Source organism: Hyperolius riggenbachi, chromosome 8 (genome assembly GCF_040937935.1).
Source record: "Hyperolius riggenbachi isolate aHypRig1 chromosome 8, aHypRig1.pri, whole genome shotgun sequence".
Lineage (NCBI taxonomy): Eukaryota > Metazoa > Chordata > Amphibia > Anura > Hyperoliidae > Hyperolius > Hyperolius riggenbachi.
Genome location: NC_090653.1, coordinates 57,975,323 through 58,001,615, shown reverse-complemented (window position 1 = coordinate 58,001,615; position 26,293 = coordinate 57,975,323). Strand labels below are relative to the sequence as shown.

General features: G+C 43.0%; 2 protein-coding genes across 2 annotated transcripts; both read left to right on the top strand.

Moving 5' to 3' along the window:
• The first annotated feature begins 1,133 nt into the window (after window positions 1-1,133).
• Window positions 1,134-2,066, top strand: LOC137527321 (olfactory receptor 6C3-like). The gene has a single exon (XM_068247829.1). It carries the CDS (start codon window positions 1,134-1,136, stop codon window positions 2,064-2,066), a length of 933 nt encoding a protein of 310 aa, XP_068103930.1.
• Window positions 2,067-22,442: 20,376 nt separating this feature from the next.
• On the top strand, window positions 22,443-23,381 carry LOC137527320 (olfactory receptor 5M11-like). Its single transcript, XM_068247828.1, has one exon. It carries the CDS (start codon window positions 22,443-22,445, stop codon window positions 23,379-23,381), a length of 939 nt encoding a protein of 312 aa, XP_068103929.1.
• The last annotated feature ends 2,912 nt before the right edge of the window (window positions 23,382-26,293 follow it).

Below are 26,293 nucleotides of genomic sequence, written 5' to 3'. Positions count from 1 at the left end.
ATGTGTTTTCCTACTTTTTATTACCCATACAGTTACCATATTTGCTTTTGTGCACAAGTAATATTGTCTGTTTACACATTACAAGTTCACAAAGTACCGTTTATCTGCTCCTGAAGCTGCCACTGCATTTTATTCATATATTTCATATATGAATACAGCAGCTATCTAGTTAAAATTGCTCATCTTCCACAGCTGGCTCTAATTAATTGTAGCAAGTGGGGAATGTAAACAAAAGATAGTGTTATCACCTCTTTGGATGATGATCATAAGCGTAAGGAGCTTTCCACTGCAGAGCAAAGTGCTGTGTTTAACTGTTTGAATGCTGTTCTGCTAAAATTGTTGTGATAGTAGGTTCAAGACTGTAAACAATCTTTTAGAGCAAAGAAGAAATTAAGAAAATTGAAGTTTTCTGCCAAGGTGAAATTTTTCAGGCTGCATACATTTGCATGCAAGTTCTGTGTATGCATAATCCTTTATCAACTTGGAATGATTTGTGTCTCATTGACCATCTGTAGTTACCACTCTGACTTTTACATAATTGCTTTATTACATCTGACAACTTCTAAAAAGCCTTCAAGCCTCTGGGGCGACACTAAAATAAGAAATTAAAGGTGGCATCTTTTTTACAGATACCTCCTGGAGTTCCAGCCAGCGTTGGCTTGGAAAAGAGATGGTTGATAGGTCCTTACATCCAAAGGCAATATAGTTCACAGTAAAATTTATTAAGATGTAAAATGCCTTATAAGTTATCACAAAAAAATAGGTATGGCTTATTCTACATATTCTTACTTTGAATGACATCTACGGCAATTATTACTAATCAGAAAATGGTGATACCTTGATCCAGTCAAGTAGATAACTGTTATCCTCGTGACTTTTCTCTCGTCCTTGTGTATCAGCAAAACTGGATTGTTTTTACATCTCAAATGGTTGCAAATCTCATGACTTTGGGGCAAAGTTGATTGACGTGACATAATGTTTAATGTGGTCTCCTTTCCAGATGCCACCATCCAATTGCTCATGAACAATGTACCAAGAGAGTGATGAATAATTACTAGAGCAACAGCACAGATACCATTGCCTTCAGAATCTCATCAGAACAATAAAAATCACGTTCACTGTGGTCCACTGCTATGCTTGATGTAAACCAAACAATTGTGACATTTTTCATAGTCAAAGGAATATCGGAAGCACCTGAGCTGCAGCTTCCTATCTTTATCCTGGTTTTGTTGATCTATCTCATCACTCTTGGTGGTAATATGCTCATACTTCTTCTGATCTGCTTGGATCATCACCTTCATACTCCCATGTATTTCTTCCTGGCCAATCTGTCTGTAGTGGATGTGTCTTCCTGTACTGTTGCTCTACATAGAATCCTGTTAACCTTCATCACCAAAAATAATACCGTGGGATCAGTTGAATTTATGATTCAGTGTTTTATGTTTGGATCCCTTTCAGGCCATGAACTGTTTATCTTGACAGCTATGAGCTGGGATCGATATGTGGCCATTTGTAGGCCCTTGAGCTACCACGCGATCATGAACTTCAGAGCCTGTGCCATGTTAGCTTCCTTTTGTTGGCTTTTTGGTTTCATACAAGTCCTTCCTTATTCCATTCTAATGGCTCAGATCACTTGTTTCTCATCAAATGAAATCAACCACTTTTGCTGTGACCTCATTCCTGTTATGGAAATTGCTTGCAGCGACATCTCTCTTTTGGAAGCTTTGACCTACATACAAGGTTTAATCCTATTCATCATTGCTCCATTTTGTTTCACCTTTATCTCTTACCTTTTCATAATCATCACCATACTTAAGATTCGGTCTAATACCGGAAGACGTAAGGCTTTCTACACGTGTTCCTCACACCTCACAGTCATCATCCTGCTTTACACAACTCTGATTTACCAAACAATACCGAATATAGGCTTGGGCTCAGCTAAACTCCTGTCTTTGTTTAATACAGCTGGTATTCCTATGCTTAATCCCATTCTATACAGCTTGAAAAATAAAGATGTGAAATCTGCTCTTAGACGAGGCTGGGCTACCATAGGCAACAATTTATAGAACAACTGAAATCAAAAATAATATAGAATCATGTGCAGCGCTAGTCAGCATTAATTTTCATAGTGATCCCACCAAAAGGCTAATTGGAGAAAGGCAGACAGCAGAGCTGGGAGGCAATGAAATAGTTCTTGGTTACATGATCTCTATGAAATCCAATTACAGTGGTTATGATACAATGGAGACCATATTTATGTATTGCTGATCTCCTCAGTGTGAGAGGAGATATCAGCAGCAGATAGGAAAGGTGAGTTACTAAACCAAAGGACTGTAAATTGGTTTAGAATGGCTATAATCACAATGTGATTTCACCCTACAATACAGCACACACTCTTTTTATGTGAACTTTAAATGCTACCTATTTAGTAGGAGACCTTGGGCAAGACTCCCTAAAACTGCTACAGGCTATTGAGCGTGTCCTAGTGGCTGCAGCTCTGGTGCTTTGAGTTCTCCAGGAAAAAATTGTGATATAAATGCTCTGTGTCTTGTCTCTAACAAGCACCAACTGCCACCCTCAATGATCCAAATTCTTAAAGTAGGGGGCACAGCACATGCATTCCTTAAAGGACACCTACAGCTTAAAAACAATGGTCCAGAGGCCTCCCCAGTCTTCCTTTACCCCTTTGTTCTTCTGGTGGGATCCTCTAGACAATCTGCAACTTTACAGATGAAGATTACTCTCGGCCACACTCCCCTCTGTCCTCGCCCCTTCTGATGTAAGTTTGCAACATTTTTTTTTAGTTACAGGTGTATTTTAACATATCAAAGTGTTTACAATACCTGTCACTATGGAAGAATCCTTACCAGAAAAAATATGATGATAAACTGATGTGGTCTCCTTGGAGAGTGATGTCCATCTAGCAGATACGGTATATGGGAACAACAATCTTAAATCATTAAAATCATTCAACCAGCTGAAAAAATGAGTTCAATGTTTACAGTACAGTATATCTTCTCCCCTAAAAACTTCATCTAAGCCTCAGGGAGTAGATATTCGAACACTGCCACAATCGGCACTGTGCATGCTCCCGCTCGCTCGTGCATGCGTTCACTATCGCGGTCACGTTAGGCTGGAGATCAATGAATGGGAAAGCAGTTCCCATTCATTGTTCTAGGTCCCCTTGTCAATGATCGCGGCATCAATGAGATGCCTTTGGTCATTTGTAAACACTGTAAGTTACATGCATTAGTTCCTGATTGCATACTAAGAGCACGCGCAGGAAGCTAATGACTGAGGACATCTTGTGGCCAAATAGTAAAATTACACCTACATTCATTTATTTAATTAAAAAGATCTACACATAATTTAAAATTAACCCCTTACCTCCCACACTCTCCCATAAATACCCAAATATAACTTTTGCATAAAAAAAATACAATTAAAAACAAAACATAAATAGTTACTTTAGGGACTGAACATTTTTAATATATATGTCAAGAGGGTATATTACTGTTATTTTTTAAATTATGGGCTTGTAAATAGCGATGAATGCACTGAAAAAATGCACCTTTATTTCCAAATAAAATATTGGCACCATACACTGTGATAGGGGCATAATTTAAACAGTGTAATAACCAGGGAAAATGGGCAAATAAAAGACGTGGGTTTTACTTATGGTAGCATGTGTTACTTTAAAACTATAATGACCGAAAACTGAGAAATAGTGATTTTTTTCCATTTTCTTCTTAATATTCACCATTTAGAAAAAAATTCTTAGCCAAAGGTACAACCCAAACAAAGCCTAATTGGTGGGGGAAAAAACAAGATACATATCATTTTGTTGTGATAAGTAATGGTAAAGTGATTGGCAAATGAATGGGAGGATCACAGAAATGTGAAAATTGCTTAGATGCATAAGGTGAAAATGTATTGAAGGCTGAAGTGGATAATTTACCATGTTACATACAATATAAATATTTCCAACTCCAGCATGGCATCCATATCTCCACCTTTCAGGCACGTGAACCTAAGGCATAATTTGATATACTGGATATTTTAACTAGGCCAGCAGCTAAAAAATAACATCAACTCCGGCCTTACTAATACCAAAAACAAACAGCTCTAATGGAAAAATGAATAGCCGTTGGGAAGCTGATATAGGTGACGTTTCCCAGGGTGACCGAGATGTCCTCAGTAACAAAACAAATATGCACAGGATCGACTATAACTTCTCTTTCTACTCTACGAAATATACCTAACCCCACCCACCTATAATCATAAACCACCCTAACCTAACTGTGTAACAGAAAGAGTGTCAAACTTTCAACTATTGCAGTCTTGTCTTGTGATAAAAGTGTTTGAGAACAAATTTCTAAATTCGAATTTGATATATTATATAATCTACCTTTTCAATGAAAACTCAGACAAATGGATTGATAATCAGATAGGTGTTTTCATATGTAGACCCTACCCTGGGTTAAATCCACAGTACCTGACTGAGGGGATGGATTATTTTGATTGACAATGTTCTTCTATTTAGAAAAATCATTCATCAACACAGAGAAACTCTCAATACATTTTAAACTACTAAGGCCAACTGGTATACAAAACCCCAAACTGCCAGTTAGACCAGCTGATGTAATACATACCCCAGAATTCTAGCAAGGATATCTCCTGACATGCATTGCAACAGCGGGGGGGGGGGGGGGGGGGGGGGAGGGGGGGCAGCATGTGATATCACCAATATATTTCACTTTGATCTGCTGCAGCTGCTCCAGGCCTGGATATGTAATCACATTAAAGTGGACCTGTACTCTTGCACAGGACAGAAGGAAAACATAGAGAAATCCACCACGAATGTATTTTGAGACTTTAACATGTCTAATTCCTCCTCATCTGTGACTGATCACAAGTTTTAGTGTTCACACAGCTGTGTCAGTTGACTGCCACGACAGAGCAGCTAATTGGTAAACACAGGATTTTAGCAATATGTCTGCTTCCATGAAAGCAGGAAGTAGACACATTGCAGATTTCTTCTATCAGCTGTAACAAAGAAATGTTATTCTGTTGCGTATCGTATAGAGCAGAGAGCAAGTTCTGAATTTAGGTCCGCTTTATTGAACTACACTTCCCAGCAGGCATTGCTGCAGCTGTGGCTTTGATCTTCAGATGATGTGACAAGGATAGACAAGATGGAGAACTACATACAGACAAGAAGCTAAGGGGCAGCTCCCATAATTAGATGATTGTTAGTGGAGAAAGTTAAAATGTTTCCGTTTGGTTTACTGTTGCAAAATATAAGGGGTTACCGCTTTTGTAAATATCTTCTTCTTTGCTTCAGTTTTGTACAATACTATCAACATGTCTATGTCTTTTGCTATCAGATATTAAACTTAACTGCTACTTTCAGTTTAGTTGTCCTTTCACTGGCATATTTTGCCATGTGTGACATTGCCAGTATTTCAGTTTGTACTACAATTATCATTGACAAAGTTCACCCCTTCTAAGTGGGACAAAAATGAATGCAGCATGCAGACTAACCAGTTTACTACTGAGAGATTTTTCCCCTTATGGACCATAGTAATTTTCACATTTTAGTGCTCCTCCCTTTCATTCGTCAATAACATTATCACTATGTAACTATTGGTGTCAGCACACAGAGAGAATCTGATTATTGATGATCTGCAGAATCATCAATAATACAGATGTATACCTGATTATGGATGATCTGCAGAATCACCAACAATACAAGTATGACTAACCTCTGGACATCTCATGAAGTGTAAGTGTTTGGTGTAACTGTAGGCTATCTCCCGAGAGGCGGGAGAAACAAGCAGCTCAGGCCAGAGACCACCTGAGGAGCAGGTGGCCCTGGGCTGTGCAGGGACTATCTCCTTAACAGAGGGGATAGAGATATTCTGGCAGCCAGTGATTCCCTGGTAACCTGGTAATCAGACTGTACTGAAGCCAAGGGACTCCTAAGGAATAGAAGCCCCTGGCTGTACTGCAGGAAGGACTCTCTGAGGAGCAGGAGGTCCCTGCAGCTAACTGGCACTTGGTAGAATAGTGTCACGGGTAGTACAGCCAGACTGAACACTCAAGGAATGAGTGACAGCCAGAAGGGTCATAACAGATATAAAGCACAATCCTAGTCTGAGGTGTGAGGTCCTTGGTCTCGACACCCAGGAACTAGTATAAGGAATAACACAGTTTCCTATGCTTGGGTGTGAGGTCCTTGGTCTCAACACCCTGGAACTGGTCTAAGATATAACCAGGGCCGGTTTAAGTAACAATGGGGCCCCAGGGCAAAATAAACCTGGGGGGCCCCCCAACAGATACCCCGGAGCAAAAATTGGCATTAAGGGACCTTTTTTGCAGCTGGTATAGTCAGGGTTTGAAGCCCCAATCGGTCGGAGCTCCACATTCTGGCTACCCAGCCTGCATGGGGGACAAGGGGTTAAAAAGTTTCAGGAGGGGGGACCCCACATAATTTAAAAAAAAAGAAATTCCCACACTCTAAACATGAAAAAAAAATTGGGAAAATAGGAAAAAAATGCCAGGGATCTTCATACAGCCATATTGCGGCTGTATAGCGATCCCTGGCCAAAGCGCTGCAGCTGCGTATGGCTCCCTGGAAACCCCGTCAGGAAATGTATTGCTCTTTCTTTTGATACATGTAAAATTACACTACCATTAGGTACTAAAAGTGACATTTACCGCATTTAAAAGTATACTTTTTTCCTTCGAAACTTTAAAATCAATTTTCTCAAAAACTATAAGGTCTTTTTGAAAATTTGTTTTTCCTTTTATTCCCAATGATCTCCTTAACATATACTGCAAATTTAGGGTTTCTAGCATTTAAGGTGGATTTGCTATTAACCATTAAAGTCGGCTGGTTTTTAAATGTGTATTTTTTTTCCTTTGAAACTTTAAAATCGATTTTCTCAAAAACTATAAGGTCGATTTGAATTTTTTTCCTCTTGTAGCCACTGGGGGCCCCTACAAGCTCTGGGGCCCTGGGGCAGCTGCCTCCTTTGCCTCTATGGTAGCGCCGGCCCTGGATATAACACAGCAATGACACAGTAATACTAAGCTTGGGTGTGAGGTCCTTGGTCTCAACACCCTGGAACTGGTCTAAGATATAACACAGCATATAACAATAGCGTAATCTGGCTAAGTGTGAATTCCCAGGTCCACCTGGTTCTAACACACTGTAGGATCTGACTGAGGTCTGAGTGCTCACACGTAAGTATTCGCAACGGCAGACAACCAGCAACTGACAAGCAAGATTTATATATACTTGCAGTGCTGTGCAGCTCCGCCCGAGCCACTCAGCCAATCCAGAGTCCAGCTGGGATCAGCTAATCGGCCTGATCAGCTGATTCCCCTTCTTCTGGTATAAATGTCCTGTCGCTTGGCGCGCGCACGCGTAGCTCTCCATCTGTGTGCACTAGAAGGTCCAGACAAACCAGACACATGTTGCTGTGCGGAAACCGTCGGTCTGAACGCGGAGACAGCCGCCATGCCGCCAGACCGTGCGGCGGCATCTCAACTATTCATTACACACTAATTATCACAATACAATATTCTATATCTTGGTTGTTGTTTTTTGTTCGCCACCAATTAGGCTGTCTTTGGGTGGTACGTTTTGCTAAGAATTATTTTATTCTAAATGCATTTTAATGGGGATAATAGGGAGAAAATGGCAAAATTCATTATTTCTCAGCTTTCAGCCATTATAGTTTTAAAATAAAACGTACTACTGTGGATAAAAGACAAACATTATATTTGTCCATTTATCCTGTTTCTTACAATGCTTAAATTATTTATGACTCTAGTACAATGTACGGCAACAATATTTTATTTGTAAATAAAGGTGTATTTTTTCAGTTTTGCATCTGTCACTAATTACAAGCACTTACTTAAAAATAACAGTAATATACCCTCATGACATACATATTAAAAAATGTGAGTCCCTAAGGTAACTATGTATTTTTTTAAATGATATATATATATATATATATATATATATATATATATATATATATATATATATATATATATATATATATATATAGTAGACCCAAGCCCGTTTAAAAACGGGCTCTAGGTCTGTTTTTTTGAACTTCGCGCCCGTGCGCACCTGCCACTCATGTGCGCTAACCCACTGTTCATGCCACGCACCCATCCGACCCCCCGGCTCACTGGACCCGTCCTCCAGTCCCAACTGCTGTCTAGGTCCTTGCTGCGCACATGCGCAGTACCAAAAAGCACGGACCTAGCTACACAGGGACAGTGTGATGCAGGGACACAGGGGTTTTATTAGGATATATATATATATATATATATATATATACATGTTTTATATTGGTAACAATGGGGGAGTGGGGGAGGTCAAGGGTTAATTTCAATGGAAGATTCATGTATTTGTATGTAATGTATTACGATGTAATTTACTATTTGGCCACTACAACCCCCCCCCCCCCCCCCCCCACCACCACCACACACACACACAGTTTTTGCTGCACACACGTTACAGGAAGTACCACGTGTATAATTTTGGCTAAGTACATATATCTACACCCCTGGAACAGTCCTCCCATGGGGCATACATATACTGTCGCTTTTTCAGGAAGTGGATAAATGCACAGGTGTTACAGTAGTCTGTGCAAGGAGCCATACCCAACTTCAATCTTTCTGAGCTTCAATGCAAATGCATATTTCCTTCATCATCGTGGTTCTTAATGCCTTGAAAGCAGCCTTCTGCATTACTTATGAAACAAATTAGCAGCAGCCCTGCAGTGTAAACCATGATGAGGCTTTACAAATACAGTTACCTTACTGTAGAGGCAGACATGTTAGGTGAAATCCGCTCTACCTTATCTGCAAAGTCAGTGCAGGAACCATATGAATCAGACCTGTGAACAGTAACAAAAAAGATGATGGGTTCCGCACAATGTCCAGTGCAAAAATGCCCGCCTTCATTTGATTCATGTAAAAACCAAACAAGCAAGTTGCCAACATGGTTTTAGATTTTTTTACTTGAATTAAATAAAGGCGGACAGTTTTGCAATCAACATGGCCCAAATGCAATTTACTTTTTCTCCCAAGCTTTCTCCTAGGAAATACATTATTTTTAATCTTTTATTTTTAATAACGTTCCAGAACTTTTCAATTGTAAAAGTACCAAAAAATAGGTGAAAAAGTACTGACAAAATTATTTTGTGAATTTTCTTTCTGGTGGCTTAACAGGTATTTTATTGACAAGTATAGAAATATAAAAAAAAACCTTTACTTATAGCGCTTTCAACAATTTATAATAGGTGGGTATACTCCCCCCAATTAATTTGGACTGGCACACCTTGCATCGCACTTTAAGTAATAAATAGGGGCGTAACAATAGACTTTGCAAGGGATGCAGCCACAGGGAGGCCCAGAAGCAGCAGGGGGCTCTGTGAGGGGAGAAGTTTCTTTTCCCTGTCCTGAGAGACTGACAGCTAAGGGAACAGAGAAAAATAACTCTCTCTCTGCACAATTCTTCTAATGTCTGTATCTGCTCAGCCACTGGTAAGAAATCGTGCAAAGTTTTGTAGACAAAGATTTGTAAACAGTCCCTATTCAGTGTGCAGCAGGCTCTTGTGTTGTGTACAGGGCTGTTCAGCCCCCAGCCTTTCTACCCTTCTCCAAGTGCTATGTACTGTAGTGATGCTGGAAGAGTCTGCAAAGCCAGTTCTGTTCAGAGATGGACAGAGTGAGTGTAATAAACTGAGGCTGGGAGCAAACTTGTCTGTCGTTTTTTTTTTGTGTTTTCTGCACAACATTTGTGTCTGTATGTGTGAAAACATGCACGTTTTATCACAGAAGCTAATGTAATTGATAGAGAAAATGCCTGCAGTGCTTCACTGCTGTCTGTTTTTATCTGCATGGGGAAAACACATTCAAGTGTGCTCTACTAGCCAATTGATTAACATTGATTCCTAGTTTACCTGTGCAGAAAGTGAGGGGAGGGGGCCCCATCCAAAGTTTTGCAGTGAGGCCCAGCAATTTCTATTTACGCCCCTGCTAATAAAACATCGATTAAACATAGAAGTTTACATTAAATAATAAAAATGCATATGTCTCCACAAAAGTGCATATATACAGTTCACCAAGGCACCTATATGCTCTTAAAAACTTTATTAGCCAAATGTCGCTTTCAGTCCAGTATGTCAATGACAACACACAATTAGAGATGGCCCAAACTGTTCTGCCGGCGAATAGTTCGTAGCAAATAAGGCGTGTTTGTTGTTCATTTTTAACCCAATTTTTTTTTAATTGTGTTCCCATTTTTTACATTGACTTTAATGGCAGATGCAGGGCCGCCGACTTTAGTGGTTAATAGCAAAGCCCTCTTACTTGCTAGAAACACCAAATTTGCAGGGTATGTTGAAGGGGACAGCGTGTAAAAGAAAAAAAAATCAAAAATGCCTCATAGTTTTTGAGAAAAAAGGAAAAAATATTACATTTAAATGCTGTAAATGACAGATAATGTAGCAACCTAATGGTAGCGTAAATTTACATATATCAAAAGAAAGAGCAATACATTTCATGATGGGGTTTCCAGGGAGTTTATGCGCAGTGCGTACAGACCCACTGGAAACCACGTGGAAGTGGCAATGCTTTGGCCAGGGATCGCTATACAGCCACATTATGGCTGTATAAGGATCCCTGCCAACTTTACCTACTTTTTTTTTTAATGTTCAGAGTGTGGGAAATAAATAAAAATGATGTGGTGTCTTCCCTCCCAAGTCTCTTTAACCCCTTGTCCCCCATGCAGGCTGGGAAAGCCAGAATGCCCCAGCTGAGTGGGGCTTCGCACCCTGAGCGATACCAGGCCATGGTATGGGGGGCTCTGGAGGAGAGGGGCAGTCAAGCCTTCCCCTCTTCGCCAGAACCCTTGTCCAAACAATGGACAAGGGGCTGTTCTCCACCTCTAAGGCTCAGATATTAGTGATATTAGTCCAGAACAGCAACTATGTCATCATATTTTTCAGGGTCAGATACTCCATCATCTGTCTCATGAAGTCTGCAATGGCCTCCCACAGCTCAGGGTCTTCCCTAATACATACATAAATAGAGGCCAGCATGTCTTCATTTGAAAGTTGTGGGGCAGAATATGAGGGTGCTGACCTGTGTTGCTGAGACCGGAGCAGTTTGGGCATCTGATTGTCTAAGACAGTAGAGTTTTGGCGAGCCGCACACCATCCACCATCTTGGGCATCAGTGCCTTGCCCATTTGTGTGCCCAGGATATTATTATTATTATTATTTAGTATTTATATAGCGCTGACATATTACGCAGCACTGTACAGTGTATACATATATATCTTGTCACTAACTGTCCCTCAAAGGAGCTCACAGTCTAATCCCTACCATTGCCATATGTCTATATTATTTAGTGTAAGTACTGTTGTCTAGGGCCAATTGTAGGGGGAGCCAATTAACTTATCCGTATGTTTTTGAAATGTGGGAGGAAACCGGAGTGCCCGGAGGAAACCCACACAGACACGGAGAGAACATACAAACTCTTTGCAGGTAGTGCCCTGGCTGGGATTCGAACCAGGGACCCAGCGCTGCAAGGCGAGAGAGCTAACCACTACGCCATCGTGCTGCCCCATATATTAGCTTTACAAATGCTCGTTTCCAACTGTTCATAACAATCGTATTCGAAAATTGATCATCTGGGAGATTGTATCATTAGTGGCCACCTTGAGCAAAGTTCTGTTATTTAAATGGAATTCTTAATTCATGCATCTGTCTGCCTATACTGTTAGGTTTTCTAAGTCTACATACATAGCCCCCCTATGTACTGGTTTCTGCAGAAGGTACATGTGTCAATCAGTACCTCAGAGGGTAGACAGATCTGTTTGGCATATGCTATAAAGTTGGATCGGTCCAGTTTTTAAGTGTTTTGCTGGATCAGTAAAGGTTTCTTTAACTACTTTGCCTTTTGGACATATAACATACGTCCAAATGGCCTCATGTGCACTCCCGCGCGCTCCCGTGGGCGAACGCCCGCGAGCACGTGCGCTCCTGGGCCGCTGTTCGTTAGCCAGGGAATCAATGAATAGGGATGTGGTGCCTGATCATTGATCCCTTTCCCCGGCAGAAAAAGCGATGGCTTCTCTTGGAAGCCTCGCTCTTTCTGACTCTTAGGTCCCCCCTACATCCCTCTAAGCGTACATGTTATGCTTTAGAGTGAGTGACGTCATGTAAACAAACTCATGGTTGCAATCTTGTGGCCAAATAGTAAAACTACATCTACATTAAAAAAATAAAAAAAATAAACACATATTTACATAAAAAAAAATACTATTTACATCCCACCCTCCCAAAATTACCCAAATAAAATGTTTAATAAAAAAAAAACAATTACAATTACAATAAAAAAAAAAATATTTACCAAAGAGTCTAAACTTTTTAAATATCTATGTAAAGATGAAACATTTCTATTTTTTTATTATAAGCTTGTAAATAGTGATGGATGCAAAACGGAAAAAATGCACTTTTATTTTCAAATAAAATATTGTCGCCATATATTGTGATAATTAATTTAAATGGTGTAATACCCGGGACTATTAGGCAAATACAATACGTGGGTTTTAATTATGGAGGCATGTAATATTTTAAAACTATAATGGCCGAAAACTGAGAAATAATTATTTTTTCCCGTTTTTTTTTTTTTTATTATTCTTCCTGTTAAAATGTATTTACAGCAAATTATCTCTTAGCAAAATGTACCACCCAAAGAAAGCCTAATTGGGGGCGGAAAAAACAAGATATAGATCAGTTAATTGTGATGAGGTTATAGGTGAATGAAGGGGAGGTAAAAATTGCTTGGATGCATAAAGTGAAACACAACTGAGAGATGAAGTGGTTAAGAAAAAGGGAATGATTTTTTTCCCCTTTCTGCTAAAGTTCTTCTTTAAGTTCCTGGGTAGAGATTTGCTTAAAGGGGAACTTCAGCCTAAATAAACATACTGTCATTAAGTTACATTAGTTATGTTAATTAAACAAGATAGGTAATATAATCTCTTACCCACCCTGTTTTAAAAGAATAGACAAATGTTTGTGATTTCATGGGGGCCAGCTATCTTTTTGTTTGAAAGGAGGTGACAGGGAGCATGAAACACAGTTCCAACTGTCCTGTGTCCTGATCACCCCGCCCAGCTGCGCGCACTAGGCTTCAAATCTCAAACTTAAAATAAATTAAAAAAAATTGTGGCGAAACAGCAGAACACAGCATCAGGGGGAAAATGCCTGGGCAGATTTCTTTGATGGGGCGGAGATTAGCTTCTGTGCAGCTAAAAATGAGGCTTGGGTAAGAAAAACAAAGTTCGGATGCTGTGAAACTGTTAAAGAAACACTAAGCCTTTTCAGTGCTGCTGAGTAGATTTTTAGTCATTTTGTTCAGTCTTATACTTTATCCTTTATATATCTACAACTCGTTTATTGCAGTGGTGCAAGGGATACTTTGAACCAAGTAATAATGATTTGGTAATGAGAACAGAATGTCAACCCCACCTGTCTCTTTCATGACCCAAGAGACTTAATTATCACCAACAACCAACGAACAGCAGTATATATACCTCGGCTTCCAATTCAATACATGGTGACTACATACAGGCCGCACAGTGGTTACAGCCATCTTCCAACCCTTATGTGATCTTTGTTATCTGAAAGCAGCAGAACTATCACAACATTGGGAGAAAAGGATTTTGGAGCTGACAAGGCAAGTGGACAAATATATATGGAATTAACTAAACAAATCAATTCAAATTCCTGGAAGAAGACAAATATAAGCCAAACACCATCTTCTTTTTAATGTCAACAACTGGCCACTTAGCAGGATGGTAAAGCAGTCCGCACTCTTCTCTTGCAGCTCTACAGTTTTCTGGCTTTCATTCCTGGCAAGGAGTTTGTCTGATCTACCCATGTTAGCATCGGTTTTCCCCAAGCACACTGGTTTCCTCTGAAATCCTCAAAACATACTGGTAGGTTAACTGGCTTCCTCCAAAACTGGCCCTAAACTGTAGCATGGCTATTAGATTGTGAGCTAAGGGAATGCTTGTGGCATAAACTATTCAGTGTTCTCAGTAAAGAACATAGGGTAATCTTTCAGTATAGATGAAATATAGCTACTAAGTTGAAGATAAGCTAGAAAGTCAGAGTTCGGTAAACCAATTTGGATGAGAGGGTTAAGGTTAGTCAAAACCTTGTGTGTTTTTGTGGTTATGATACTTCAATAAATTGAGCTACAATTGCTACATTCAGATGGGGACCCAGTTCCTTTCCTTTATTGATGAGTTTTCCTCCACCTTTGGCTCTGGGTGCTGACTGGTTGACTCTCTGGTCAAAAGTGTGGTGAAAAAATAAGGTGAAAAACTACTGTCAAAATTATTGTGAGTATTTTCTTGCTTGCTGGTGGCTTAAAAGCATTTTATTGATAAGATGTGAGAATATCCCCAAGGAGAAAACTTAAATTGAATAAGTACCAAAGTATCTTACCTTGACTATTATGTTGGTAATCGAATTCAGAAGCACGTGGTTCAGAGGTCAAACACACGCATTCAGCACCATTTCAGCACTGAACAGCAGAATGGGGTGCGTTTCATTTAACGCCAATATTTCTTCCTTCCAGCTTAGAGGGTGAACGTATTGGATTTAAATGAAATGCACCCCAACTATTTCTCCCCCTTCCATATATACATGCCTAGAAAACCTAATGTTATGCGGTTAGGAGGAGGAGCAAATGAGATGTGCGTAGAGTAGCCAGGGTGTGAGGAGCGCTCTGCAATTATTTTTGTTTTAATTAGGTTTTAATCTATATTTGTGGTTTTAATAGGTTTAATACAATATTGTGTGTGTGACTGACTATACCCTGGATGACACTTTGGGCCATATGCAATTCACTTTTTCACCTGAGTTTTTTCCTAGGTGATATTTGGACAACTTGTAAAAATAAATGCCGTTTAAACCACCAGCCAGCAAATACTACACATAATTTTGACAGTACTTTTTCATCTACTTTTTTGTACTTTTTGCATTGCAAAGTGCTAAAATAATTATTTTAAATCGAAGATGAAAAATGATCGCCTAGGAGAAAACTCAGGAGAAAAAGTAAACAGCATGGCCCATATGCAATTCACTTTTTCTTCTGAGTTTTCTCCCAGGTCCCAGGAGATAATTTTTCATCTTCAATTTAGAATACATTTTCAGTACTTTGTAATGGAAAAGGTACCAAAAGAAGGAGAAAAAGAAGCAAAATATTTTGAGTAAATTTTCTTTTTTTTTTTTATTTAAAGAGTAACGGTTAGGCATAAATTTAGAAAATAGTTCTGTATATCCCTCTTTAATAAGGCATAAAAAGATGCTAAGAAGGCACTGGCACGGTTTAAAATCATTCTCACTTTTAAATGAATATGATTTATAAATCCTCTTGCCCCCAGCTCCTAATTCGTACGCAGAGCCGCAAAAAGAGAAGTAGCAGTGTATGCTGGACAGCCTTTTTTTTTTCTCTGCTACTCCCTGTGCCTCCCCTTCATTCATTATTCCTCCCCTTATGCAGTAATGCAGCCTGATTGGCTGCTTCCTCTGGCCCTCAAGTTTTCCATACCCCCACCTCTGTTCCTCTCTGTTTGGCAATACAGACGTCCCTCATACATTTATTGTAGCTGCCTGCTTGCGTGAGGGGTTCTGCTGAGTGGGGTAAAGATGGCTAGCTGCACGCTCCAGTCCCTGCTGCTGCTGGCAAGGCTGGGTAACCATGTAGTGTGTAAGTGGACGGAGAGGTGGAATTCATATAGCGGCAGTGTGGCTAATATGCAGCTGCTCCCTCATTCAGCATTGTGTCTGTGAAGCTGCCGCCGCCAAGCAGATGAGTCCTCACTGGGAGGCCAAAAACCTTCAGCTCTCTCCTCTCCTTCTCCTTCTAGGGTAAAAACACATGAGCTACATTTGTAGCTGTCGCTAGCACACGGGAGCGTGTGCGCGACAGCTCAGCGACAGCTCGTCGCCAAGTCCCTCTGCATCCACATGGCAGCAGAGGGATTAGCGATGCGGCGGAAGCTGTCGCCGAGGTTCCTCCCCCCTCGCCGGAAGGTCTGTGTGCTGTGTGTGGGTTGCTGTCGCTAGCACATGCGGGACTAGCGACAGTTCCGGCGAAGTTGCGGCGACAGCTGTAGCCGGCGATTGAACATGTCAATCGCCTGGCGACAGCTCCGATGGGCGACGGTTCGGGGCGCGCGCATCATACACACGGGCGACCTGTCGCCGCAACACGTGCGTGCCACGTGGTTGCGGCAACGGCCGTACCCCGTGTGTATGAGGCTTAAGGCGGCAGACCTTGTCCAGCTCCTCTGCATTCTGTCTGGGAGCATCTGTCACTGGGCAGAGGCTCTGACAGTTCCAGGAGCAGAGATGATGTGCGGGAGGAGGGGAGGGGGGACTCTGGGCCCACATTCCTCACAGATAGTGAAGGGGAACTCTGCTTTCAGTAGGAGGAGGGGGAGGAATACCAGCTGCAGCAGCCTTCTTTATCTGCTGCTAAAGTTTCCTAAGGGCCCTTTTCCACTAGCGGCGTTTGCGATGCTGAATCGCAAACCGCGAGTGATTTTTTATTTAATCGCTACGGTTTGCATATTAACATTAGCGACAGCTACAAATGTAGCTCATGTGTTTTTACCCTAGAAGGAGAAGGAGAGGAGAGAGCTGAAGGTTTTTGGCCTCCCAGTGAGGACTCATCTGCTTGGCGGCGGCAGCTTCACAGACACAATGCTGAATGAGGGAGCAGCTGCATATTAGCCACACTGCCGCTATATGAATTCCACCTCTCCGTCTTTTTGTCCCTAGGCCTTCTCAAAGGACTAGAGGACATGATCTGCGCATGGAGGAAAAACGTTTTAGCCATTTATTTAGGAAAGGGTTCTTTACAGTAAGAGTGATTAAGATGTGGAATGCATTGCCACAGGAAGTCGTTATGGCAAACTCTATACCTGCATTTAAAGGGGGCTTAGATGCTTTCCTTGCGTTGAATGACATCCATGGCTACAATTACTAGGTAATGCCAATGATGTTAATCCAGGGATTTTATCTGATTGCCATCTGGAGTCGGGAAGGAATTTTTACCTCGTAAGGGTTTTTTCGCCTTCCTCTGGATCAACAGGGATATGTGAGGGAGCAGGCTGGAGTTGTACTTTGTACTGGTTGAACTCGATGGACGTATGTCTTTTTTCAACCAAAGTAACTATGTAACTATGTAACTATGTAACATGGGAATCGCGGTAGGCAATTTCCACTACCGCGATTGTTTTTTTATCAAACGCGATCGCGCCGCGGAGTGATCTTTGTCGCGATTTTGCTATGCAGTACAGTGCATAGCAAAATCGTGAACGCAATCGCCGGAAGTTTCCTGCACTTTGCGATTCAGCAATCGCTAGCGTTTAGCGTGAGCACGAGCGATTGCTAGTGGAAAAGTTTCCTAACTGAAGGCTGGCTGGCTGGCAGCAGGACGTATATCAGCTTGGCTTTCTAACTACTAGGATTGTTAGTGCAGCATTAATAATGGGTGACTGTGAGCAGGTGTGGTTTAGCACTTCAGGCAGACAGACTGGCTACTTTACTGAACTACTCTTGAGCTGCATTTTATACCCCTCTGAGACAGGTGTCACGTATTCCTTACTTATCACAAGCATCCCTGACACCTGAACACCTGTTACCTGTAGGTTCAGGGCCTAGGTATGGACATGACCCCAGTGGGCACCTCTGGTCCAGGGGTCCTGGTTCGGGTATACAACCTCTGCATCGCCTATTGCTGCCAAAGACTGTCGACTTTCTACACTATACTGGAAGCAGACCTATACTGGGGGCAGATGTGTACCTATTCTGGAGGCATAGATATGTATACCTCCCAGGACAGTACATGCAGCCTCCTGCCTCTCCTCCCCTCTCCATAGGACAGTACATGCTGCATCCTGCCTCTCCCCCTCTCCATAGGACAGTACATGCTGCATCCTGCCTCTCCCCCTCTCCATAGGACAGTACATGCTGCATCCTGCCTCTCCCCCTCTCCATAGGACAGTACATGCTGCATCCTGCCACTCCCCCTCTCCATAGGACAGTACATGCAGCCTCCTGCCTCCCCTCCCCTTTCCATTGCACAGTACATGCAGCCTCCTGCCTCCTCTCCCCATAGGACACTACTTGCAGCATCCTGCCTCTCCTCCCCTCTCCATAGGACAGTATATGCAGCATCCTGCCTCTCCGCCCCTCTCCATAGGACAGTACATTCAGCCTCCTGCCTCTCCCCCTCTCCATAGGACAGTACATGCTGCATCCTGCCACTCCCCCTCTCCATAGGACAGTACATGCACCCTCCTGCCTCTCCTCCCCTCTCCATAGCACAGTACATGCAGCCTCCTGCCTCTCCTCCCCTCTCCATTGCATAGTACATGCAGCCTCCTGCCTCCCCTCCCCTCAGGAAAGTACATGCAGCCTCCTGCCTCTCCTCCCCTCTCTATAGGACAGTACATGCTGCATCCTGCCACTCCCCCTCTCCATAGGACAGTACATGCAGCCTTCTGACTCTACTCCCCTCTCCATATGACAGTACATGCAGCCTCCTGCCTCTCCCCCTCTCCATAGGACAGTACATGCAGCCTTCTCTCTCTCTCCTTTAATCTGCATAGGACAGTACATGCAGCCTCCTGCCTCTCCTCCCCTCTTCATAGGACAGTACATGCTGAATCCTGCCACTCCCCCTCTCCATAGGACAGTAAATGCAACCTCCTGCCTCTCCCCCTCTCCATAGCACAGTACATGCAGCATCCTGCCTCTCCTCCCCTCTCCATAGGACAGTACATGCAGCCTCCTGCCTCTCCTCCCCTCTCCATAGGACAGTACATGCTGCATCCTGCCACTCTTCCTCTCCATAGGACAGTACATGCTGCATCCTGCCACTCCCCCTCTCCTTAGGACAGTAAATGCAACCTCCTGCCTCTCCCCCTTTCCATAGCACAGTACATGCAGCATCCTGCCTCTCCTCCCCTCTCCGTAGGACAGTACATGCAGCCTCCTGCCACTTCCCCTCTCTATAGGACAGTACATGCTGCATCCTGCCACTCCTCCTCTCCATTGGACAGTACATGCAGCCTCCTGCCTCTCCCCCTCTCCATAGCACAGTACATGCAGCCTCCTGCCTCTCCTCCCCTCTCCATTGCACAGTACATGCAGCCTCCTGCCTCTCCTCCCCTCTCCATATGACAGTACATGCAGCCTCATGCCTCTCCTCCCCTCTCCATAGCACAGTACATGCAGCCTCCTGCCTCGCCTCCCCTCTTCACAGGACAGTACATGCAGCATCCTGCCTCCCCTCTCCATAGCACAGTACATGCAGCCTCATGCTTCCCCTACCCTCTCCATAGGACAGTACATGCAGCCTCCTACCTCTCCTCCCCTCTCCATTGCACAGTACATGCAGCCTCCTGCCTCTCCTCCTCTCTCCATAGGACAGTACATGCAGCCTCCTGCCTCTTCCCCTCTCCATAGCACAGTACATGCAGCCTCCTGCCTCTTCTCCCCCTCCATTGCACAGTACATGCAGCCTCCTGCCTCTCCTCCCCTCTCCACAGGACAGTGCATGCAGCATCCTGCCTCTCCCCCTCTCCATAGCACAGTACATGCAGCCTCCTGCCTCTCCCCCTCTCCATAGCACAGTACATGCAGCCTCCTGCCTCTCCTCCCCCTCCATTGCACAGTACATGCAGCCTCCTGCCTCTCCTCCCCTCTCCACAGGACAGTGCATGCAGCATCCTGCCTCCCCTCCCCTCTCCATAGGACAGTACATGCAGCCTCATGCCTCCCCTCCCCTCTCCATTGCACAGTACATGCAGCCTCCTGCCTCCCCTCTCCATAGGACAGTACATGTTGTGGCATGACACATTGTTTGGTCTGTCTATCATTAGACAGTAACTGCTCATGCTGTCACACAACTCTAAAGATTCAGGGCCCATTCACAATAGAAGCACTTTTCTGAGCATTTTGCGATTGATTAGCAGTTTTTAAAATCGCTCCCATTCACTTTCATTAAAATTGCGGTAAAAATCGATTTTTACCACAATTTTAATGAAACTGGGATCGATTTTTAAAAAGCGCTAATCAATCGCAAAACGTTCAGAAAAGTGTTTCTGGTGTGAATGGGCCCTCAGCATGGGCATAACAATAGGGCCTGCAGCCCCTGCTCCCGTGGGGGACCCACTCAGGCCCGTTTTGGGGTGCTGGAGGGGTCGCAGCATGAGGGGAAGCCATGGCCACACTCCGCGGGGAGGGGGGATGGTCCCCCCCTCACCTCGGGCTCTCCCCTCCAGCTTAAATTAGTGTCTGGGCAGCAGTAGGCAGTGGATGGGCAGCGGCAGATACATACCTTCCGTGCGCTCCACCACGGATACTCCTCGCTCTAGTGTCTGACGCTACTTCTTGTGTATACAGGAAGTGACGTCAGATGCTAGAAAGAGGAACAATCCTGGTGGAGCGCACGGAAGGTATGTATCTGCCACTGCCCCGCCACTGCCCACCGCTGCCCAGACACTAATTTAAGCTGGAGGGGAGAGCCAGAGGTGAGGGGGGGCCTTCCCCCCTCTCCGCCGAGTGTGGCCATGGCTTCCTCTCATGTGGCGACCCCTCCAGCACCCCAAAACAAACGGGCCTGAGTGGGCCCGGGGGGGGGGGGGGGGAGAGGGGGGCCAGTCGGAATCTCTGCAGGGGGTCCCAGTGGCTCCTAGTTATGCCCCTGGCCCTCAGTGTGCATGAAAAGTAACGTGTAATGAAGAAGTAACGTGTAATGGATGATCTTCGTGTCACTGCCCTGAAGGGCGGCTTCAAAACGTCAAATGACCGATTAATAGCAGAACAAAATTTATAAATTGTTTCAAAGCTGTGCAGAAGGGTTTGAATAAGGACAACAACTTTCTATATTGGTATGAGATTAATGATATATGAACTGTCTCAGCCACCCTAGCTGAACTTGTGAACTAAGAATTTACGATACCTCTGGGTCAATCCTAATACCAGGTCTGTGAGCAATAAAGTAAACAAGGATCCTTATCTTACCCCATTTAGATGGTCTGTTTGTATTAAGGCATCTTCATGATGTATTTATGCTTGAAAAAAATATCTGTTTTCCCTTTTGATGTTGCATGTATATAAGCTGTCTGTACCACCAGCTTGCAAACTAACAGGATGTAAACCTGACGAAGGCTGCAAGGCCGAAAGCTTGTTCATTCTTATTCATTTGTAGTTAGCCAATAAATGGGATCATCCTGATTTAAAACTTCTTGTAATGAAGAAGAGGATAAAAACAAGTGCAGTCTTTTAGGCTGTGTCACTGCTGCAAAAACATACATGCAGAGAGGATTTCAGTAAGCTGGGAAAATCATTCATCCTCTTTAGCAATTTTTGACATCCTGTCCTCTGACATAAACAAGCTATGCAGAGTCACACAATGATGTATGAGAATCCACTTCCTGCTATATAGCTTGGTGGGATTGTCTGAGGGCTGGGAAGATGGAGTGGTAATGCATACTAAATCAGAAGGAGGAGGGCAAACAGTAAGGGAGGAAGTGACATCATGATTGGCTTCACACACAGTCATCCTAAAATGGAACCTCCCAAGAATAGAAATCTCTTTATTTACTATATATAACTCGCTGCAAAGCAAAACATGGGCAGTGCAATGCATATGTTATGTAAGTTCAGCAAGTATTTATCTACTTATATATGTGTTTTTTTCCCCGGAGACACTATGCCTAACAGCGCCTCTTTAATATGCATTTTATTGACAAGTTTGAAAATATCATCTAGGGGAAAACTCAGAAGAAAAAGTTAATTGCATATGACCCCTTGTCAAAAACCCATTTTAAGCCACCAGCAAGCAAGAAAATACTTAAACTAATTTTGATAGTACTTTTTCTTTACTTTTTAGATTACAAAATGATGAAAGGATATTTTGAAAAGAAGCCAAAAAATTATCTCCTAGGAGAAAACTCAGGTGAAAGAGTAAATTGCATATGGGCCAATATGGTCTGGTCTTGTAATTAAGTCTGTAAGTGACCAGCTCGCATTGTCGCGTCGCATTTTAGTGGACTATAATGCAGAGGTTGTACAGCACTATGTTTATCAGTTTTTGCATATACAAGACTTGAAGCTTTGTAATTAATCAAATAAATCAAATTAGGTGTGTTTTATGGTTTTGACTGTCTTGTACTGTTTTCAACTCATTTTTCTATTAACTTCAAATTACTTAAATTAAACCAGCCCCCAAGAATATAATGCATATATAGATATTGAATAACGTACCTATTCAGTCTGTGGTGCTTTTCCTTCCAGATCATAAGAATTTTTACCCAAATGTATTTGAATCAAACCCTTATTGACTATTTCATCATTAAAGGAATTTCTGATATCCCAGAAGCACAAATTATACTCTTTATTTTAGTTTTGGTGGCTTATCTCATCACTCTTAGTGGCAACATGATCATTTTTCTACTGATCTGCATGGACTCTCATCTTCATATACCCATGTACTTCTTCTTAGCTAACTTATCCATTGTGGACATTTCTAGCACCACCAGCGCACTATGTAAGATCCTTACAAGCTTTGTTACTGGAGATAAAACCATTTCCTTTTGTGGTTGTATGGTGCAGTGCTTTATGTCTGGATCCTTCACAGTCCATGAACTGTTTTTGTTGACCGCGATGAGTTATGATCGCTACGTAGCAATTTGTAACCCCTTAAATTACCACTTGGTTATGAGCCCCAGGACGTGTGTTTTACTGGCTTCCTTCTGCTGGGTAATAGGTTTTTCCCTGGTTTGCCCTCTTGTAGGAATATTATCCACTTTCTCGTGCTACTTATCAATTGAGATCAACCACTTCCTTTGTGACATTGTCCCTTTGATGAAAATAACCTGTAGTGACACCTCAGCCTTGGATACCCTGTTTTTTATAGAAGGTTTATTTCTTTTTACTATTGCCCCATTTCTTCTAACCTTTATGCCCTATATTTTTATAATAGCAGCCATCCTGAAGATCAATTCAGACACCGGAAGACGTAAAGCCTTCTACACGTGCTCATCACATCTTACCGTGGTCACCCTTCTCTACACGATTCTTGTTTGTCAATATCTGACACCAAGTTCTGCAAGCACACTGGATTCCAAGAAACTGTACACTCTGTTTAATGCAGCTGCTGTTCCGCTGCTTAATCCACTCATCTATAGTTTAAAAAATAAAGCTGTAAAAGCAGCTTTAAGAAAAAGGTTGAACTTATGCAAAGTTATCATTTAGATCAGATTAGATGTGGTTTCTGCAGTAATTGTATAGCCTTGTCCGTTGTTTCTTTGTCCACAGTTGTCCCCATTTTGTTTGCCTGATGAAGCGGGCTTGACCAGCGAAACGTGTTGCACTGTTTTTGAGGTACCGTATAATAAATGTATTGATTTATATGAAGACAGGCTCTCGTGTCTGCTTTGGGAGGCAAGCCCACCACTTCCTCCAAGCAATTTTTTTTAAATGTTACCAACTTTTATTCTGCTGGCGCCTCTGTTCTACATATAAATCATTTAGATCAGGGCTGTTCAACTGGTGGCCCACGGGCCGGATGTGGCCCCCAGGCCGCACTCACTTGCCCAAACTATTTTTGTGTGTGAGGCCCCCTGCTCTGGCCGGACCCACCTTTTGTTTGTGCTTGGCTTTGCCCTCCCCAAGACAGGACATTGATGCTCTAACCCCTCCAGCCAAAAAATCCGGTGCTAGACACACACCCCTGCCCATGAAGTTGGACAGCACTGATTTAGATATTAAATTATATATATTGGTTATATCTGTCATCCCTGGAGACAAGCTTCTCATCTAGAAGAATGTGGTAATAAGGGTAACAGGGAGTTGATATTGATCAGATACAAAAAAATGTGATAATATGCAAGGGGTGCCTAATCTTGAAGAATCGCAAAACATTTGAAAGAAGTGTTGCAAAACAGAACACTTAAACACCATTTACATAGAAATGTATGGAACAAATTAACTTCTTGTCATCATATAGGCTAATTGCATTAAAACATCGGATAAGTGCTCCAATAGTGTGAAAAAGTTTGATTGACAATCCTTTGACAGTTAAAAGATTCACCTACTACGGTAGAAGTAAGATGTTTTTGCACTTAACGAGGGCGAATGCCAGTCAACTGTGTCTGTAACTGCCGTCTCCTGCAGTGCCTGGGCCAGTGACTTTTGCTGCGTGTCTTGATGCGTCATGCACTAGTAGATATACAGAACAAACTTTGACACCAAAAAAAGGCGGAATTTGTACTGAAACATCTTAGGAAGCACCTTCATCAAAGATATTTTGGCTAGAAAAATATCTGGAGGTATCCCTGAGACAAGCTGTAAAAAAAATTCCAAATGGTATCTTTAAATACATATTGGAGATTTCCTTTATAGGATAGCAATGTTTTGAGTTCCTGCCTTAGTATTAAAGTATAAATCAGTAGTGATATGCAGGGCCAGCCTTGGGTTTCACAGTGCCCTGAGCATAACCAGATTTTGGTACCCCCCCCCCCATTCATCCTCTTCGAACGCACGCACGCACACACGCATGCACCCACCCACACACACACACGTGCAAGATCCCCTTTAGTGTGTATAAGCAGATACCCCCCTTTGGTGTATATAGGCAGATCCCCTTTGAGGGCTCGTTCACACTGTAGGCGGTTTCAATTTTTTTTACACGCAGGTGATTTTTACAATTCCCCACCAAATGCTTGTGCAATGAATGTCTATGAGAAGGTTCATATGAGCACGGGTCGTGCGTTGTCCGTGCATGGACCATTTTTGAGGCGATTCCGCCTCAATGGAAAGTATAGGAGAAACGCAAAATGCTCCCAAAATCGCTTTGTGTAGCGATTGTGTTTGCTTTTTTAAGAATAAATGCATTGTATTTATTCTTTTCCGGGTCAAAGACTTCACTTCCTGACTTGCGTCAGGGAGTGAATTACAAAACCGCTTGGAAAAAAAACCCTTAGAAAACCGCTAAGCACAAAAACGAATCGCCCACCCAAACGCCGGGAAACAAAACAAAAAAAAAGCCTAAAAAACAGCCCAATGCGGATGGACACGCGAGCCAAACGCAATGTGAACAAGGCCTCACTGTATATAGGCAGATTATCCCCCCTCCCTTTAGTGTATAGAAGCAGATCTTCCCCTTTAGAATATATAGGCAGATTCCCCTCCCCCTGCCTAGTGTATAGAGGCAGATCCCCCCTTTAATATATATAAACAGATCCCCCTTTTAGTGTATATAGCTAGGCAGATAAATAGTGTATAGTATACAAGCAGACCCCCCTCTTTAGCGTATATAGGCACCCCCTCCGCTTCCCCAACCGGGAGGCAGTTGGGGAATCTTACTTTTCTGCTTGTAGCTGGGGACAGAAGATGGCCAGGAGTCAGGAGTGACAAGCAGGTCTCTCTCTGATTAGTGCGCAGTGCAGACATTACCTGTGAGCGAGGGGCGGCGCTACTGGCACACACGGCTTACACAGACTCAGCAAGAGGCAGCAGCAGGTTCCTGGAGTTTTTGCCCCATCACCCAAGCGGCACAAGGGGGCGGAGCTACCATTCGCAGCAGTCACAAATGGACCCGGAGCCCGCAGCCGCAGCCAGCAGGTCAGAAATGTGTCCAGGGCCAGTTGAATGCACACCACGTGTGCCCCCCCCCCCCCCCTGGAAGCCGATGCCCTGAGCGACCGCTCCGGTCATGGTGATATGGCCACCCATCCTTTCTGCGCAGGATTATACCTTCTCTTTCATTAGGTAAGGCCGCTTTTTCCACAGTACAGGCATTTGAAAGTCAGCCCCCCTATGGAGTCACGTCTAACTGCAGCAAAGTTTTTTTTTTTTTTTTTGCTGCTATGTAAGGGCCTGCCTGTTTCCACTACACGCGGATTCTGGATGCAGGAAAACTGACTCCAACGAATGACTATGGAAAATCTGCATCAGAAAAATTGTGTTTAGTGGAAACAGGCCAATAGGCATTCATTGGAGTCAGTTTTTCTGCATCCTGAATCCACGTGTAGTGAAAACAGGCCCTAACACCACCACGTGGCAAACAACAAAAGGGTATTAGTGGCTTCCAGCCACTAGGCTGAATTGCCAGTAGGGATAGTCGCTGGATTCAGCGGAATTAAGATTTCCACGATTCCGGCCGG

What these genes read in the sequence shown, in the direction of transcription:
- LOC137527320 (XM_068247828.1), top strand. Translation starts at nt 22,443, where the DNA reads ATGTATTTGAATCAAACCCTTATTGACTATTTCATCATTAAAGGAATT.
- LOC137527321 (XM_068247829.1), top strand. Translation starts at nt 1,134, where the DNA reads ATGCTTGATGTAAACCAAACAATTGTGACATTTTTCATAGTCAAAGGA.